Here is a 20,172-nt window from a genome sequence, read left to right as displayed (position 1 = left end):
TATAATGCTTGATAAGGATTTATTTACCCGTCTGTGCACCCTCTTTTTAAATGTTAAACAGGTTTCCTTAAGATGATGATGCCTGTAAGTGTGTAGCTTTACCTCTCATATGATTAATAAGCGTTCCATAGGCGCTGTCCATCTGGTAGGCAAATATGAAACTGAGAGGTATGATGGGAGCCAGCATGCCTGGGTTCTTTCTTTTAATAGCTCTAAAGAAAAATGATGATAAACAGAAGACAATATTTAACTGCAAAGATAAAAGCACAACACAGAGATGAGTCTGTGTGTGTTTGTGTCAGATCTTTGTGAGGTGTTAGAATCTCACCCTGCAGTTAGTCCCACTGTGGCCACCGCAAAGAAACTGCCAAAGTATTTCAGAAACTCTCTGGACCAGGCGATCTGCATCGCCATCTGCCGCTCTCTCATCTGGTTCTGCATCAGAATCTGGCGCTCCATCTGGGCACATGCACGCGCGCACACAGACACACAAAAATAAATTAAGAAGAAATGATGAAATAAAATTTTCCCTGCTTGGTAAGATTTCATTTTCAGTTATAATCAATTTCAGTCAATTACTGTTGATCAGAGCTGTAATAATCATCTGATTCATCAGTTAATTGTTTTATGAGAGTACAGACAGTTTAAAGAGATCTCCATAAGCACCAAAGGCTTAGTACTTTTTAAAAAAGCCCCTAAAAACTTGTAGGAAGTGTACATTACGTGAACAGAGATGTGATTAGTTGGGAGCACAGACTGAACTTCTATGTATGCTTGAGAAGTTTCTTTGGAATTTTTTTTAAGTCATGAAACTAAACCCTGGAATCCACTGCTGTAAACATGCCAACTACAAACACTACGCTCTAGGGAAGGAGGAAGTGACAAACTTTTCATCTCCACAATCTGGGTGTTTCGTACTCCTGACATCGACTCTTGGCTGTACACTCTTTAGGTTCAATGGAAATTACAGGAATGACTTCTGTAATTGACAGTGTTCTGCTCCTTCAATATTCTGCCCATCTCCCTCTCATTTTTGTGCTGATGCCAAATGAATCATGAGTGTTCCCCATCTTTCACTAGATGGTGAAAGATGTCACAGCAGAGGTCAGAGGTGATGTGCGAGTGGGTGCACTTTCACTCACCTGCAGCCGTGCATTCGTTAGCATGAATTCTTGTTGCTTTTTTAAATTGTCATCCATGGATTTGGACAGCAGGACACCCATGGCTGCGTTGGCGTTTCTGTGAATTAAACACGCAGTCATTCAAACATGCTGCTCTGCTCTCATCACAACAGCAAACAAAATTCCAGAGTCGGGCTTAGAAAAGCCACCTGCTTCAAACTGGATTTGTTTCAGCATGTAGTGACCTCTTCAGTCCTTCAGTGTCTCTTCACTTCAGCTTTAGCTTTAAGCCTCAACTCATTTTAAGCTTTCCCGTTAAGTTAGCGAATAACAACACGACTACTGTCTACACAGAGGAAGTATTTGCAGCCCACCAAAAGGTTTTACCAGAGAAAAAGAGGGGAAAGTGTTGTTGTTTTTTTACTTTTACACCAATTCAGGATTTTTCTTTTCTTTTCTTTATTCAAATCAAGCAACAAAGTATATATCTCATTTACATTGACAGTTTTTTTTCCTTTTTTCCCCTTTTCCCTTTCCCTCCCCTCTTTTTCCCCTTCCCTTCCTTCCTCTCCCCATCCTTTTTTACATAAAATATAATTACCATTATATAAACAATCATATCTATGTCTATATCAATTGTAGATGTGAGAAGCAACTGAATCGCTGCATCCTGTAATGCATACTCTATTGGAGCGCAGCTCAGTGACAGTTATTCCTCTTCCTTGATGCTGCACCTTTTCGTGGTACTGTTTAATAAGTAAACACAACATGACTTGATTTGGGGATAATGGCAGGATGTTTGATATATGGGTGTAGAGTTGCTCTTGTCCTCCCACCCTAAGTACTCCCTGCTCATCAACAAATGGACTTAGGCTGTAGAGCTTGTGTGTCTTATCCTTCAGTTGAATGTCCTTCCCTCGAGTCAAGTCCTTGATTTCTTTGTTCTGTTCTGTTCTTAAATAACTACATTTTCCGTAGCCTGTCACACCAGCGTCTGAAAAATGGTGTAGTTCACACTGCCTGTGTTTGCAGGTAAGACACGTCTTTGAACTTTCACCTTTGACAAGTTTTGAAGATCTAGGATTCCCACAGTGACAGTGTTGATCTGAGAGTGGCTCGTTCCATTCTACTTTCTCTTGGCATAACTGTTGCAGGATTTGTTTTCCTCTTAGGATGAAGGGTGCCACAAATCCCAGTGGGTCGTACACTGATGCTATTGTGCACAGAATTCCTCTTCTTGTCATTGGGCGCTCTTTTACAGTTACTCTGAACTAAAACTCATCAGAAGAAATGCACCACTGAACACCAAGTGGTCTTTCCATCAATAGATCTAAGTCCTTAATACTTTCAGCACTCTCTTCTCCCGACAGTGACTTTATCAGATTTTCACAGTTTGATATGAACTTTGTCTAATCTTAGTTTACCCTTGCTACACAATTCTCTTGCCTCTTTCACTAGTTTTATTGCTTCAGCTTCTGATATAACACGTACAAGTCCATCATCTACATAAAAGTTCCTTTGAATGAACCTCACTGTGTTTGGAGTGAACTTTTCCTCACATTGCGTGGCTAGATGATTTAAACCAAAGTTGAAAATCTTAGGCCTTAATGTAGAGTCCAGTAGGTGGCAGTGTTGACCAAAGAATGCTTAATTTCACTGTGGTCTCAGTTTTTAACCCTCCTGTTGTGTTGTTTCTGTGGTACAGCAAGGATATCCCTGAGTCAGTTTGTTTAGCCATCCAGAAGTGTCAGAACCCAAAAACTTCCAGTAAACTTTGCTGATATCTTATTATCAACTCCATTACTGCCCACAGGAACAGGACAGTTCACAACACCTGCGTTCTTGCACTTTACACGTCAGGTCAATAGAATACGGTGTGTGTGTGTGTGTGTGTGTGTGTGTGTGTGTGTGTGTGTGTGTGTGTGTGTGTTGGGGAAATATCTCTCACAGTTGCAAAGACAGATGTAGTTTTAGACCCTTTCAGCCTCCACTTTGGCTGCCAGGTCAAACCATTTTCATTTTATATGCTGGTTACACTTTTTAATCCAAGCAGAAATTTTGTATAAGAAAGGTCCTTTTAACAATTTTCTTTTTACATTTTAAAACTTGAAATCAGGTCAATTCATCACAATGGGAAGGTTAAAGCTTTTCACACATTAACATCTGTCACTTTCATTTAAAAAAAAACTGGAGCTAGCAATGTTACTACTGTTGACCTTGTAACATTTATCATTTCAAACATAGCACAAGTCTAAAAGCATACCTGATCGGCAATCATAAGATTAACTAAATGATACGTCACCTACTGTGTGGACTGCAGGTGCGTTGTTCTGTGACGTCACTGAAAATGTTTCCGGCTTTAAAGTCTGAGGCTTTCTCTGTGTGGTGTCTGCACTCCCACGGGTCAGACATGCCAGTTAGGAGAAAACAGGAGAGCATAGGGATGAATGGGGCAAGAAGCTTAATTATTGCTACCAAGAAGCAGAAGACAAAACTGAAGTAAAAGGATTCTGTGAAGGTAAAGGAATCAAATCAAATCCATTCATTTCATTGAGAATTCAAATTTATTTATGTGGCTTTGAATGCAAACAACAGCTGCCTGTCTCTAATACTGTAAGGTAGTCCCTACAGTATTAGAGACAGGCCAGCAATCTGATGATCCCCTATGAGCAAGCACTTGGCAACTGTGGGGAGGAAAAACTCCCCGTTGGGAAGAAACCTCCAGCAGAACCAGGCTCAGGAAGGAGCAGCCTTCTGCCATGACTGGCTGGGTTCTCAACTGTTGTTTGCATGACTGAGATGGTAAGAGCCTAATTAACCCCATTATACCCCAATTATTAGTTATTTCCCTATTAAAATCGTCATAGTCCAGTTAGAGCCAAATAAAGTTGGCACTGACATTAGGTTGTCTTCACCTTTTCCATTTCCATAGAGGAAAATTAAAGGTATTGTGCTAAAAATGAAAGTAAATAAATTAATATAGCTTGAATTTTGTTGACCAAGAACAATAAAATGCAAAGGCAAACGCAAATACAGTCATGCAAACAACAGTTGAAAACCCAGCCAGTCACGGCAGAAGGCTGCTCCTTCCTGAGCCTGGTTCTGCTGGAGGTTTCTTCCCAACGGGGAGTTTTTCCTCCCCACAGTTGCCAAGTGCTTGCTCATGGGGGATCATCAGATTGCTGGCCTGTCCTAATGCTGTAGGGTGGTCCCTACAGTATTAGAGACAACTGTAGGGTGGTCCCTACAGTATTGGAGACAACTGTAGGGTGGTCCCTACAGTATTAGAGACAACTGTAGGGTGGTCGCTACAGTATTAGAGACAAGGCCAGCAATCTGATGATCCCCTATGAGCAAGCACTTGGCAACTGTGGGGAGGAAAAACTCCCCGTTGGGAAGAAACCTCCAGCAGAACCAGGCTCAGGAAGGAGCAGCCTTCTGCCGTGACTCAACTGTTGGGTTCTCAACTGTTGTTTGCATGACTGAGATGGTAAGAGCCTAATTAACCCCATTATACCCCAATTATTAGTTATTTCCCTATTAAAATCGTCATAGTCCAGTTAGAGCCAAATAAAGTTGGCACTGACATTAGGTTTGTCTTCACCTTTTCCATTTCCATAGAGGAAAATTAAAGGTATTGTGCTAAAAATGAAAGTAAATAAATTAATATAGCTCGAATTTTGTTGACCAAGAACAATAAAATGCAAAGGCAAACGCAAGTACATCCTACAGCATGTGACATCAGGTGTGCCACATAATGTCTGACCTCTTCGACCATTTTCCAGAACATGTGATGAATAGCCACAATTGCTAACTTGCACATGTTAGACACTGTGGTAATGGATTGTCCTAAAAATCCAGTTCCTCTCCTGATGATGGAAACCCCTCTATGAAGAATCCCATTGTGTTCTTCTCTCCCTTCCAAGGGACTACGTCTTAGGTCTGGGATCGTGGATTCAGCAGGGTCTGATGCATCTCGATTTGAATTTTCCCATAGCTGATGTCTTTGAATCACAGAGGGCTGCTGCTGTATATGTTCAGGGTGAAGAATTTCACACACTTGGTTTAAACCGCTATTCTGATTATGCTGTCCTCTGGAGCTGCTGAAGCGGGGTTCAGGTATATGATGATCTGGCAATGGTACCTCATGTTCGGCGTGTAAAATTTGGTTACCACAGCGAACTTCAGGTGCCTCGCATACAGTTTGGTCAGCAGTGGGTGAACGTTGGTCATCAAATCCCAACGTTTTTCTCATAATTTTGTGAGCATAAGTGCCCACAGTGCAAATCGCGCCCCAAACGGAGTTTGACATGTTTACAGATATATTTGCTAACTACACGCGCAAGATTAATGAAAACTGTTTTCTACGTGCGACCGTCCTAAATGTAAACTGTGTTGAAGCACCTCTATTTATAGACTCATGTGGCAGAGATGGTGACGTCAACCGTCACGGGAGACTGTGACGTGCGGTCGACCGTCACGTCACAGTCTCCCCTTTGAGAAGATCAAAGAATAGCTCCGTGTCATTCTGCGCATGCTCAGATCATGCGCATTGAAATGAACGGGATATTTATTTATTCATTTTAAATACCTTGCTATATAACAAAGGCGACTGCGCACTCAAAGGACGAGGAGAGTTCAAAATAGGGCTGTTCGATATAACGACACATATGGATGACGATATGAAAAAGTCTATCGCTTCATATTACGGCAATATTTTTTCATGGTTTTATGGCTGTATCCCAATTCAGGGTCTGCAGCCTTAAAGTACGCAGCCTCAATGGTCCTCAAGGGCCGTGTACTCAAAGACCGCTAAGGCCGGAAGTGCGAGGCTTGTGAAATGGGACGGTCTAGCCTCCGTCGCGCTGCCCAGGTTGCCTAGCAACCATGATAGCTGGAAACGTGTGGTTGACAGAAATTAAGGAGAACATATTTTGTTCGTTTGTTTGTTTCTACATGAGCTTTGTGTAATTTAATAAGTATCTGAGGCTGAGACCACAGGACTGTAAAACATGATTGTTGCATGCTTGCATATTTCTGAAAACATCTTAGTGGTGTGGCAGCCATGGGTTGAGCCAGCCCTGCAAACCCTGTGGATGGACGATGCAGTGGACAGTGGGAGGAAGCATCCTAAAGCTCTCTTTGCAGACCAGCCTGTGTGATTCTCCACTCGCCGACCAGAAAAGACAAACGGCGGGTCTCAGTTGCAGCACTACATCGTGCAGGTAGCTGTTCAGGAGACACTTGTGCAGCAAGCCTGGCTCAGACACAGGTTCCTGAAAGCTCCCCGTCTGCACCTGTGCCTTCAACTGTTTCGGCTTGTACTGCTTGTGCCGCCTCCTCTCCTTCTTCTTGGTAGACATCAAGTGTTGCCACACAGATATTATGTGGAGGATGCAGCAGGCCCCCACAACTTTGGGAGGAAACAGAGGCCGAGCCTCAAGGGCTCACAAGAAGATGGAGTGCCAGCGTGTTTTGAGGATGCACAAAGTAGGATCTTTAATATTTCTGGCCTTTGCTGAGCTCTGGCTCTGCTAGTTTCACTGTTTCTCTGTTGGGGAATCCTCTCACACTCAAACTGTGAAATATGCTCCACTCCAGTCCACTGAATGGCTGTGGAAAATATGAAAGAGGACATAACTTTACACATTAACTTCCAACAATTTAAGCCCAAAGAGTCATCCTGAGAAATGTCATTTAATATGCAGCATTTCATTATCACGTTAAAAAACAAACAAACCCCACATACTGCTTAAGTTGCTGCTCTTTGAGATTAAAAGATCTCATTACATTAACAGAAACACTGACATCCCTGCTCTACAGCTTTGCATTCAGGGGGTGTCCTTGTCACAAAGATCAATTCAGACACTGAAATCTTTTCAATTTTCTTTTTTTTATTAATTTAAAATTTTTTCCAGATGTCAAACACAAAGTATAGATATCAGCACCTTGGAATCTACTGTGATGGCTTAAAAAAGTTGGAGGTCCAACAGCTTTGTATTGAAGCTCCCTCACACCTACAATTAAAATTTTAGTGTTGAAAATAATACATTTTATCTGTCAATACAAATGTCTGAGAATCTTTACCAATAATGCACCATTACATTTTGATCACTTCAGCTGTTGGTTATCGGCAACTGCAAAAGTTACCAGCCTGGCAGAGGGCATTTCATCAAAACAAAGCTTCTTAGAAAGTAACACGTCTATGACCTGGATAGAAAAGAACCACAGACTGAATACAAAGGATGGATTGTAGCCACTGAAATGAGAAAGAAAGGGCAAGCCTTTGCTGTTCCAGGACAGCAGGAGCTGAATGTAAAGGAGAAAAAGTGGAGGGTTTGGATGCTACGTCCATCTTTTGCATACAGTCGATCATCTAAACAGAGAGGCAAGTGACCTGCAACAGTCATCAGTGTTTCAGGAGCTTTTTAAAGGCGACGCTTTTAGCACGGCGGGCCTTCTCTATCCTCTCAAAGGTTGGAGTCCCTTGAGGTAACTGTAGACGGTCATTTTCAGTCTCCATGATATTCTCAGCTTCCCCTAAAGACATCATGAAAAACACATTTAATGGGTATAATTAGTGACTGCAATCTTTTTTAAAAATGTCATTAATGAATAACTAAACACAATATTTGTTAAACATTTAGATGCATTATTTGGTAAACAGTAAGGTCCATTTGGACAGAGACTTTTTCTTTTTTAGCATTTTGGTTCTGTTCATTACCACAATTAATTTTAAATATAACAACTTTAAATATAATTAACTCAGATCCAGTTGAACTGCCGACTGTCAGCCTTAATTCAGTGGGTTGAACAAAAAGATTGCACAAAAATGTGAGAACTAAAATGCAATCCCATCATTTCAGGACATCAAAAGTAACTGGACAAATAAAATAAAATGTATTCATTTGAATCGTGCTAATGCAAGCGCCACACCTCAAATCAACTCCAGGGCTTCTATCTGCTTAATTGATAATGACATAACAAAGGAAGTGCCCACACCTGCCCATGAAATAGCCTTTCAGTCAAATGTCCAATTACTTTTTGTCCCTTTAAAAAGCGGGGGGCACACGTTAAGGGGCCGGAACTCCAAAACCTTCATCCGATTTGAATGTGGATTTTCTCATATGAAAGCTGGGCGTCTACACATTATATAGATGCCCATCATAGCGGAAAGTGGAAATTGTTTTGGTAAACAGACACTATTCATGTATTCAAATATATATATGGACCTAACTGTATATTAGAGCCTGTGTTTTCTGGATATAGTGAGTCTGTGTTCTGCTGTTCAAAGTAAAATAATCCTCTAAAACCAAAGCAAAGAATCACTATATAATGCTTGATAAGGATTTATTTACCCGTCTGTGCACCCTCTTTTTAAATGTTAAACAGGTTTCCTTAAGATGATGATGCCTGTAAGTGTGTAGCTTTACCTCTCATACGATTAATAAGCGTTCCATAGGCGCTGTCCATCTGGTAGGCAAATATGAAACTGAGAGGTATGATGGGAGCCAGCATGCCTGGGTTCTTTCTTTTAATAGCTCTAAAGAAAAATGATGATAAACAGAAGACAATATTTAACTGCAAAGATAAAAGCACAACACAGAGATGAGTCTGTGTGTGTTTGTGTCAGATCTTTGTGAGGTGTTAGAATCTCACCCTGCAGTTAGTCCCACTGTGGCCACCGCAAAGAAACTGCCAAAGTATTTCAGAAACTCTCTGGACCAGGCGATCTGCATCGCCATCTGCCGCTCTCTCATCTGGTTCTGCATCAGAATCTGGCGCTCCATCTGGGCACATGCACGCGCGCACACAGACACACAAAAATAAATTAAGAAGAAATGATGAAATAAAATTTTCCCTGCTTGGTAAGATTTCATTTTCAGTTATAATCAATTTCAGTCAATTACTGTTGATCAGAGCTGTAATAATCATCTGATTCATCAGTTAATTGTTTTATGAGAGTACAGACAGTTTAAAGAGATCTCCATAAGCACCAAAGGCTTAGTACTTTTTAAAAAAAAGCCCCTAAAAACTTGTAGGAAGTGTACATTACGTGAACAGAGATGTGATTAGTTGGGAGCACAGACTGAACTTCTATGTATGCTTGAGAAGTTTCTTTGGAATTTTTTTTAAGTCATGAAACTAAACCCTGGAATCCACTGCTGTAAACATGCCAACTACAAACACTACGCTCTAGGGAAGGAGGAAGTGACAAACTTTTCATCTCCACAATCTGGGTGTTTCGTACTCCTGACATCGACTCTTGGCTGTACACTCTTTAGGTTCAATGGAAATTACAGGAATGACTTCTGTAATTGACAGTGTTTGTTCTTTTAAAGCCAGCATCCGCTGAAACAAACTAGTGAGTAGTCTGAGCACACTTAAGGGTGTCCCCCTTTAACGGCCCATGTTGTGAATGAGTGAAGAATGCATTTATGAAAAGAAAGCATTTCCCGCTCCTCCACACCATGTGTATGAGCTGCAGGAACGGGAAATGGGGTGACACGTTCGCTGAAAGGTCAGCTTTCATGACGGCTTCATCTGGGTCACAAAAAAGGAAGTAAATGGAAGATAGAGGATGTTAAATTTGAATAAACTATCCTGAAACTCACTCCAGCATCTAAGTACATAGATGCTGCAGGGTCTCCATCTTATAAAAATGAAGCAGTTCAATATGCCCATATACACAAATACGTAACATAAGTAAAGATCACTGCACATCTTTGCTCAGCCACCAGTTTCACATTATTAGTTAGTTTGTCTCCAAAGCACTCAACCTGAAATGGCCCTCTGATGTACTCATTCCTAATCATGTCCTTCATGGTCACTCCAAACAAAAAAATCTTAACATCTTCAACTCTGTCACCTCCAGTTTTCCAAACCACACATCATAGCATCTTGAAAACCTTTCCTTTCAGTCTGTAACTATCCATCACAAATTACCGCTGACACTCGTCTCCACCCACTGTTACTTTGGATGGTTGGATGCTATTTAAACTCATCCACTTTCACTGCCTCTGCTCCTTCAATATTCTGCCCATCTCCCTCTCATTTTTGTGCTGATGCCAAATGACTCGTGAGTGTTTGTTCACTATGACATCTATAAAGAGAAACTTCACATTTATAATTTACAACTGAGGAGTGCAAGGAGGTCCTACTTCTCTGACATCATCACTAAAAACAGCCATAATGCTCGAGTCTTATTTTCTACAGTTGACAGGCTAACGAACCCTCCTGTGTCAGTGGCAGCTGAACTTCATTCGACCATGGCCTGCAATGACTTTGCCAAATTCTTCACAGAAAAAATCCAAAAAATTAGAAAAGCAATTGGTACATCAACAGCAGATCCAGGATATGTACTGTGTCCACCAAAAAACTGTTTAAACACCATGAAACAGTTTCACCCGATTAACAGCAAAGACCTGGAGGACATCTTAGGTAAACTGAACTCCTCCTCCTGCTGTTTAGATGTCCTGCCAACAAGTTTTTTCAAAAAAGTCTCAAAGACTTTAGAGTCAGACCTGTTACAGATCGTCAACTTTTCTTTATTATCAGGTGTGTTTCCAGAACCACTAAAAACTGCTGTAATTAAACCTATACTGAAAAAGGACAATCTTGACAAGACACAAATGAACAACTACAGGCCGATCTCAAATCTCCCATTTTTAAGTAAGATCATTGAAAAAGCAGTTTCTCAACAGCTCAATTACTTCTTAAAACAGAATAACTGCTACGATGCCTTCCAGTCAGGTTTTAGACAGAACCACAGCACTGAAACCGCTCTGACCAAAGTGTTTAATGACATATGTCTGAATACAGACAGTGGAAAAATGTCAGTCTTAGTTTTACTGGATCTCAGTGCAGCATTTGATACAGTTGACCACAACATATTACTCAAACGACTGGAGAACTGGACAGGTCTTTCAGGAACTGTATTAAACTGGTTCAAGACATACTTAGAAAACAGGAAATACTTTGTATCAATAGGTAACTTCACATCTGAGCAGACAAGTATCACATGTGGAGTTCCCCAAGGTTCCATCTTGGGACCCCTTCTGTTTAACATCTACATGCTCCCACTGGCACAGATTATAAACAACAACAAAATAAACTATCATAGCTATGCAGATGACACACAAATATATATCACAATGTCACCAGGAGACCAAGGCCCTGTACAGGCTCTTGGTAAATGCATTGAGGAAATTAATGACTGGTTGTGCCACAATTTTCTCCAGCTAAACAAAAGCAAAACTGAGGTAATAGTCTTTGGCGCCAAAGAAAAACGATTACAGGTCACCAGAGAACTTCAATCTATACATCTAAAAACCACAAACCAGGCGAGAAATTTGGGTGTAGTGATGGATGCAGACCTAAACTTAGAAAAACACATTAAGACAATAACAAAGTCAGCTTACTATCACCTCAAGAATATTTAAAGGATAAAAGATCTGATGTCTCAACAGGACCTGGAAAAACTAGTCCATGCATTCATCTTTAGTAGGCTTGATTACTGTAACAGCATCTTTACAGGTCTACCTAAAAAAAATCAGTCAGACAACTACAGCTCATTCAGAACTCTGCTGCTCGAGTCCTCACTAAGACCAAAAAAGTGGACCACATCAGTCCAGCTCTGAGGTCTTTACACTGGCTGCCTGTCCGTCAGAGGATAGACTTTAAAGTTCTGATGCTGGCCTATAAAGCTCTGAATGGTTTAGGACCAAAATACATCAGTGACCTCCTGACCCAGTATCATCTGGATCCGGTCTTTTATCAGTTCCCAGAGTCAGAACCAGACACGGAGAAGCTGCATTCAGCTTTTATGCTCCTTATATCTGGAACAAACTCCCAGAAAGCCTCAGATCAGCTGAAACACTCAGTTTATTTAAATCCAGGTTGAAGACTCACCTATTCTCAGCTGCATTTGAATAAAGCACCAAATCCACACTTTAAGCTTAAATTTCAAAACTTACATTAACTACTGATTTTATCTACTGTTCTGATTTTATGTGTTTTGATTTTATATACTGTTTTGTTTGTTTGTTAATTAGTTAGTTTGTTTGTTTGCTTGTTTTAATCAATTTTAAATCATGCTTTTTATTTGTTTTTGTTTCTAATGTCTCTGTAAAGCACTTTAAATAGAGAGTATTTTAAATTCAGGGAATTTAAAATAGAAAGTAGCTCGTCCGCAGAGGGACTGGTAGCTCCCCTTACGATAAGGGTTCAGAACGCGCGAACAGGTATGAATGTGAATGTGTGAGAGAATGGTCGAGTTCCGTCTCGTAAAGTTCACACCGCTTTTGGAAGTAGAGCTCTGGGTAGCTCCCCAGCTGGGTCTAGACTGGGTCTAGAGAGTATTTTAAATTCAGGGAATTTAATATAGAAAGTAGCTCGTTCGCAGAGGGACTGGTAGCTCCCCTTACGATAAGGGTTCAGATCGCGCGAACAGGTGTGAATGTGAATGTGTGTGTTTATATACTGTTTTGTTTGTTTGTTTGTTAATTAGTTAGTTTGTTTGTTTGCTTGTTTTAATCAATTTTAAATCATGCTTTTTATTTGTTTTTGTTTCTAATGTCTCTGTAAAGCACTTTGAATCACCTTGTTGTTGAATTGTGCTATACAAATAAATTTGCCTTGCCTTGCCTTGCCTAATGAACACTTATAACAACAATAATAATGATAATGTGTCATCTACATTAAAGACTTCAGGGTCTTTGTATAACATTCTTTACCATTTTCTGTTTGTATGGGATAGCTACGAACCCATAAGTGATAAATTAGCCCTATTAGTGTAGATGTGCAATTCAAAACTAGACAAACATATCTGCTGGTGGGAATATCAAAAGGAAAAGATTTGGTTTTGGCAAGCTCAGACAAGCAGCAGACTGTGACTCTGGGACAGGACTGGAAAAAGCAGAAATGAACCGATCCACTCTGAGGGTGACATTTGTGAAGGGTGCAAGTATGAACACAAAGCAGGACACTAACTTGAAAACAGATGCACACAAATCATCATGATCTACACATTGGAAGAAGGAAAAGAAACAGATGTAACATGTGAGAAAGAAAAGCAGAGCAAATACATGCGGAAAATATGTGCAGCAGGTATTCCTGATGAATACAAAATATTTCATGTTAGGGTTTTTTTTTTTACATGTTTGCAAACTTTGACTTTTGGGCACTCTGTATGCTCTCATGCTTTTAAAAATTATTTGTCCAAAATTGGATATGGAGTAATGTTCCTGAATGCACTAGTAAATCCACAAAGAAAGGACTCAAGGAGAAGACCTGAGGCGCCTAACCAATGCTAAGATTTCAATTCTATTGAAATATTGCCAGGGGATTGAAAATAGGCATTTAAAAAAAGCATTGTACAGTTACAGGAATTTGGAAAGATTTCAGAAAGCTTTGACCCTCTTTGACTCCATCTTTCCAAAGAAAGTTCCTCCTGCTTAAGACAGCAATATGAACATCTGAGCCCAGTGGTGTATTTCCACAGAAGAATTTCTTTCTTTTGTGACTAAAAATGCCCCCCCACCCCTTTTCCCCCCCCCCATTTGTCGGTGTTTGGGTTTTTCAATTTCACATAAATAAGATCTACTTTCTTTTCTTTTTTATGGAAGTCACTATAATGCTCTGATGTCAGTAGATATTTGCATCAGTTTTTTTCCTTGAAAGAAAACAAACCCCCCTACTATAAATCCATTTTGATGGCACCAATTCCTCATTCCTAGGAAGTCCATTCTCAAAATATGTGTACCGTACATATGAGCAGCCACAGGAGATTTTTGAAACTGTGTATCAGGCACCGAACTAGACCACATGTTAGAATATGTATCCCCGCCTTCCAGAACTGCTTTACAGACTTGGATCCACATCTTACTAACACACTATAAGAGCTAGAAAAGTGACAAGAGTGAGGTTAAAGCTGAGTGTATGCTCACCCCAGTCCAGAAGCCATAGCATGATCTTCACCAGGGTGACAAACTTTTCTTCTACCTGTGCAAGTTTCCTCTTTAAGTAGAATCACAGTGGTACCTGCTGTGAAATCACTTTGGGCTGGTTTTTGACTTTGGTGTGTAGTAATACTTAAACACTAAAAGAAAGATGGTATGTGTGTCGTCATTAGGATAGGGATTTGTGTCAGTGTGTGGGACATGAAAGGAAGTAACACACAGTGATCCCACTACTCAGACAATGAGCAGTGTAGTTAATTACCTCCTCCAGAGAGTAACTAAGTAGTGGGTCCAAATGGATTTGGTTGTAGTCATAGAGATTAAAAATGTTTGCAGACCTACAGTTGCTGTGGATGTCTCCTGTACTCATGGAGCTGATACAAAAATAATGCAAATAAACAAGTGCACAATTTAAACTTAGTCCGACATCATTTCAGCATCTGCAACTAGTACAATTTCAAAGTATGAAGGTAAAACCTTTTGGTGGGAAGGTTTGGGGCAATTTTATGTGTTAAAAAATAATTTAAAATCTGCTTCTTTTTTTTTGCTTTTTCACTTTCACCATCTTTCACTAGATGGTGAAAGATGTCACAGCAGAGGTCAGAGGTGATGTGCGAGTGGGTGCACTTTCACTCACCTGCAGCCGTGCATTCGTTAGCATGAATTCTTGTTGCTTTTTTAAATTGTCATCCATGGATTTGGACAGCAGGACACCCATGGCTGCGTTGGCGTTTCTGTGAATTAAACACGCAGTCATTCAAACGTGCTGCTCTGCTCTCATCACAACAGCAAACAAAATTCCAGAGTCGGGCTTAGAAAAGCCACCTGCTTCAAACTGGATTTGTTTCAGCATGTAGTGACCTCTTCAGTCCTTCAGTGTCTCTTCACTTCAGCTTTAGCTTTAAGCCTCAACTCATTTTAAGCTTTCCCGTTAAGTTAGCGAATAACAACACGACTACTGTCTACACAGAGGAAGTATTTGCAACCCACCAAAAAGGTTTTACCAGAGAAAAAGAGGGGAAAGTGTTTTTTTGTTTTTTTACTTTTACACCAATTCAGGATTTTTAATAATGTCAACTCTAAGAAGCATATTTGTTTACAAAATGGTCACAAATAACAGGAAAAGGCGTTGATTTTTGTCAGATAAGACGATGAATTCGCCTCCTTCAAAAATACTGTAAATGCTTCAGCTAGAACCACAGTTACTGCCAAATGCAATAAATACGAGCTTTATCTTATGATTGCCTATCAGGTATGCTTTTAGACTTGTGCTATGTTTGAAATGATAAATGTTACAAGGTCAACAGTAGTAACATTGCTAGCTCCAGTTTTTTTTAAATGAAAGTGACAGATGTTAATGTGTGAAAAGCTTTAACCTTCCCATTGTGATGAATTGACCTGATTTCAAGTTTTAAAATGTAAAAAGAAAATTGTTAAAAGGACCTTTCTTATACAAAATTTCTGCTTGGATTAAAAAGTGTAACCAGCATATAAAATGAAAATGGTTTGACCTGGCAGCCAAAGTGGAGGCTGAAAGGGTCTAAAACTACATCTGTCTTTGCAACTGTGAGAGATATTTCCCCAACACACACACACACACACACACACACACTCCGTATTCTATTGACCTGACGTGTAAAGTGCAAGAACGCAGGTGTTGTGAACTGTCCTGTTCCTGTGGGCAGTAATGGAGTTGATAATAAGATATCAGCAAAGTTTACTGGAAGTTTTTGGGTTCTGACACTTCTGGATGGCTAAACAAACTGACTCAGGGATATCCTTGCTGTACCACAGAAACAACACAACAGGAGGGTTAAAAACTGAGACCACAATGAAATTAAGCATTCTTTGGTCAACACTGCCACCTACTGGACTCTACATTAAGGCCTAAGATTTTCAACTTTGGTTTAAATCATCTAGCCACGCAATGTGAGGAAAAGTTCACTCCAAACACAGTGAGGTTCATTCAAAGGAACTTTTATGTAGATGATGGACTTGTACGTGTTATATCAGAAGCTGAAGCAATAAAACTAGTGAAAGAGGCAAGAGAATTGTGTAGCAAGGGTAAACTAAGATTAGACAAAGTTCATATCAAACTGTGAAAATCTGATAAAGTCACTGTCGGGAGAAGAGAGTGCTGAAAGTATTAGGGACTTAGATCTATTGATGGAAAGACCACTTGGTGTTCAGTGGTGCATTTCTTCTGATGAGTTTTAGTTCAGAGTAACTGTAAAAGAGCGCTCAATGACAAGAAGAGGAATTCTGTGCACAATAGCATCAGTGTACGACCCACTGGGATTTGTGGCACCCTTCATCCTAAGAGGAAAACAAATCCTGCAACAGTTATGCCAAGAGAAAGTAGAATGGGACGAGCCACTCTCAGATCAACACTGTCACTGTGGGAATCCTAGATCTTCAAAACTTGTCAAAGGTGAAAGTTCAAAGACGTGTCTTACCTGCAAACACAGGCAGTGTGAACTACACCATTTTTCAGACGCTGGTGTGACAGGCTACGGAAAATGTAGTTATTTAAGAACAGAACAGAACAAAGAAATCAAGGACTTGACTCGAGGGAAGGACATTCAACTGAAGGATAAGACACACAAGCTCTACAGCCTAAGTCCATTTGTTGATGAGCAGGGAGTACTTAGGGTGGGAGGACAAGAGCAACTCTACACCCATATATCAAACATCCTGCCATTATCCCCAAATCAAGTCATGTTGTGTTTACTTATTAAACAGTACCACGAAAAGGTGCAGCACCAAGGAAGAGGAATAACTGTCACTGAGCTGCGCTCCAATAGAGTATGCATTACAGGATGCAGCGATTCAGTTGCTTCTCACATCTACAAGTGCACAACCTGCACAAAGTACAGGAGACATAGTCAAGATCATGGGAGGTCAGATTTACCAGAGGATAGAATGGAAACAACACCCCCATTCTCCTACTGTGGCATTGACTGTTTTGGACCTTTTTATGTAAAAGAGGGTAGAAAAGAACTTAAAAGGTATGGTCTTCTTTGTACATGTATGTGTTCTAGAGCAATACATAATGAAATGTTGGATGACCTTACAACTGATCATTTTATGAATGCATCATGTTGTTTTATTTCTATTTGTGGACATGTAATCAGGTGTGACCAAGGTACTAAATTATTTTGGTGCTAAGGGAGAGCTTTTGAGGGCAGCATGGTGGCACGGTGGTTAGCACTGTTGCCTCACAGCAAGAAGGTCCTGAGTTCAATTCCAACCGTGTTTGCATGGGTTATCTCCGGGTACTCCGGCTTCCTCCCACTGTCCAAAGACATGCAGTTTGTAGGGATAGGTTAATTGAAAAATCTAAATTGCCCGTAGGTGCGAATGGTTGTCCATCCCTGTGTGTTAGACTGGCGACCTGTCCAGGGTGTACCCCACCTCTCGCCCTATGACAGCTGGGATAGGCTCCAGCGCCCCCCGCGACCCTGAAAAAAAAGGAGAAATGGATGGAGAGCTTTTAAATGCACTGAATGGTTTTGACAAAGAACAGTTGAAACAATGCAGATGTAAGTTTGTTCTGAGCACCCCTCTTCAAGCCACATGAGAGGTTTTTGGGGAAGGCAAATTAGGACTATTAGATGCGTTTTAACGACTATTCTAGATCACACTTCTAAGAGACTTGACACTTCCTCACTCAGAACGTGTCTTTATGAAGTTATGGTTATTGTGAATAGCACCTAGTAGTAGTAGAGAACCTAAATGACCCAAATTTAGAGCCTCGTACACCAAATCATATTCTCATGATGAAGGCCAGCATTATTCTACCCGCTCCTGGCAAATTTGTGAGCAGGGACCTGTACTTGAGAAGGAGATTGTTACAGGAAAAATGATTCTATGTTTCTTTACCTTCTTTTAAATGTGCAAGCATGCCCTTTTGTCTATGGTTAGATTAGTTTAGAATTATCTTTTTAGACTTTCCCAGCAAACACATCTTGTTTCTGGGACATATTGTTTTAGATTGTTTTATCTTCCCTAGCTCTCTGCTGACGAGACTAGCACCATATATGGAGTTGTTTTATTTTATCTGTTTATTATTTGTTATCCTGTTCTCACTGTCTCTGTGCTCTGTGCCTATAAAAATTACCAAGCCACTGTGCATGGTGTGAGTTGTTCTTAGCAGCTCACCCGTGTACACGTTTGATAAAGAAAGTAACTTTGTCTCATTGTGTCTTTATTTCTCCTGGGTCTTTTACAGAGTTTTCCCCCAACATTTCTTGGTCCTTCGAGCCGGATCGCCTCCATCGTGTCCCATCTCCGTGACCAGTCCACGTTGTTCGTCTGTCGACAGCCCACACACTAGGTGTGTGGTCAAAGACCAAGGGCGTTAAATTCGAGTCTTGGCCAACGTTCTTAGAAAGCGACCCACGGTGGTGGGGCCCGATCGAGGTGGACCAGACCCGGCGACACTGACCAGGTAGATACAGACACACTGACACAATCTTGCGTAAAAACGTATTTTAAATTCAGGGAATTTAAAATAGCGAAAGTAGCTCGTCGCGACTGGAAGCTCCCCACTTCTGTGGGTTTAAAGTAGCTCGTCGGCTGGTAGCTTGGAGCTCGTCGACTGGAAGCTCCCCACTCTTGTGGGTTAGGTTTGGAGCTCTGGGTAGCTCCCCCAGCTGGGTCAAGGGAATAAGTAGCTCGTCTACAGAAAGACTGGCAGCTCCCCTTTATTATAAGGGTTCCGATCGCGCGAATAAGTGTGAATGTGAATGTATGCGTGTGTATTGTTGTAACTAACGGAGCAAGCTGAATTTTCACGGTCCGATAAGAGACTGAGCTGCTCCTACTGTGTTTTTCTTTTACTGCTATTCACTGACGTGCTGGTGAGTTGAGAGAACGGTCGAGTTCCGTCTCGTAAAGTTCACACCGCTTTTGGAAATAGTCCGAAAGTAGAAGGGCGTGTGAGCAACCACTCTCGTCTCTAATACCAGCGAAGGTGATAGCAGCTGTATTGTGTATATATTACTTAAACAAAAATAAGTAAATACATAAATAAGATGGGTAATCAAGCAAGTGAAATTAAAACTCACTCCTGCTGACGAGCAGTGGTGAGAAAAGAAAAGTCCAGACGCCGGACAAAAACAGTGTCTGTAAACTGAGAGATTTAAGAAAACAAAATATAAACAGTCGGGAGAACAGAATCCAACTGCCAGTTTAGTAAAACCAGAAGACGAGACACTGTGCAGTTCCCACAATCCTTTTAGTAAACCATCACTCATTCCTGCAGCCGCATCTGCAGCAACACCCATATCAGGAAGAACATAATAATCACTTATTAAGTGAAAACTGGAGATCACAGTAGTTTGAAGTAGTTTAAAAGGGTTGAAAACAGACCCCACTGAGTAGATATAAATATAAAAAGTACGAAATAAAGATGAACAAAGGGAAAGTTGCAGTAGAAATTATCTTTAGAGTATTTGAAATTAATAATAGCAAGGATAACAACCTGTAAAGTGATATTAACAATGAAACACAGTTGGCATGATGACCATGCCCAGCATGTATAAAATGAATATAAAGCAAATAATTCACACGAAAATATTTTAATAAAATAAATAAGGTATATTAAGGCTGTGTCATTGTTCAGCCAAGGACAGTGTGTGAAAAGGTAACTGTCTCCACCCTGGGAAAAGGATGATTCTGCAGGTCATCTGAAGCCCTTGATGGATACAAAATAAAATATAAATAATATATTATAATAGAACTGCCTGGTCCGCCATGCAACAGAGAGAACAAATGTGACCGCAGATTGGATGAATTCTAAATTATCTGTTTGCTGAATAAGATGATCCTAACTAACAAATTGGCTCAGTAGTAGTATAATGGTACACACTGATAAAATATTATAATATGCTATTGCTGTTATATAAGACAAAGAGGATAATATTAACAATGACATAATATTAATATGAAGAGGCACCTAAATCGGTTATGATGTGAGGTGGATAATTGTTAAGCAGTAGTCTGCATCAAGCTTAAGGTTTGCTGAAACTCAGTGTAATGACATGTGAGATGAAGACAATACAGAGAATAACTAAACTAATGAAGTGCAT

The 20,172-nt window shown here is 40.4% G+C and overlaps 2 protein-coding genes across 2 annotated transcripts; both read right to left on the bottom strand.

Moving 5' to 3' along the window:
• LOC146705731 (plasminogen receptor (KT)-like) lies at positions 1-4,234 on the bottom strand. Its single transcript, XM_085463523.1, has 3 exons — positions 1,143-4,234; positions 329-459; positions 1-212 (listed from the first exon to the last, which is right to left on the bottom strand). The coding sequence occupies exons 1-3, from the start codon at positions 1,260-1,262 to the stop codon at positions 68-70; spliced, it is 396 nt and encodes a 131-aa protein (XP_085319649.1). The 5' UTR covers positions 1,263-4,234; the 3' UTR covers positions 1-67.
• A 2,561-nt stretch (positions 4,235-6,795) lies between these two features.
• Positions 6,796-15,679, bottom strand: LOC146705730 (plasminogen receptor (KT)-like). The gene is made up of 4 exons (XM_085463522.1): positions 14,718-15,679; positions 8,781-8,911; positions 8,555-8,664; positions 6,796-7,661 (listed from the first exon to the last, which is right to left on the bottom strand). The coding sequence occupies exons 1-4, from the start codon at positions 14,835-14,837 to the stop codon at positions 7,531-7,533; spliced, it is 492 nt and encodes a 163-aa protein (XP_085319648.1). The 5' UTR covers positions 14,838-15,679; the 3' UTR covers positions 6,796-7,530.
• Positions 15,680-20,172: the final 4,493 nt, after the last annotated feature.

This window comes from Copadichromis virginalis, linkage group LG7 (genome assembly GCF_057382275.1).
Source record: "Copadichromis virginalis isolate Kocher_CV1m ecotype Utaka linkage group LG7, C_Virginalis_male_GT1.1, whole genome shotgun sequence".
NCBI lineage: Eukaryota > Metazoa > Chordata > Actinopteri > Cichliformes > Cichlidae > Copadichromis > Copadichromis virginalis.
The sequence above is the reverse complement of the archived record's forward strand: the minus strand, read 5'-3'. Positions and strand labels throughout refer to the sequence as shown.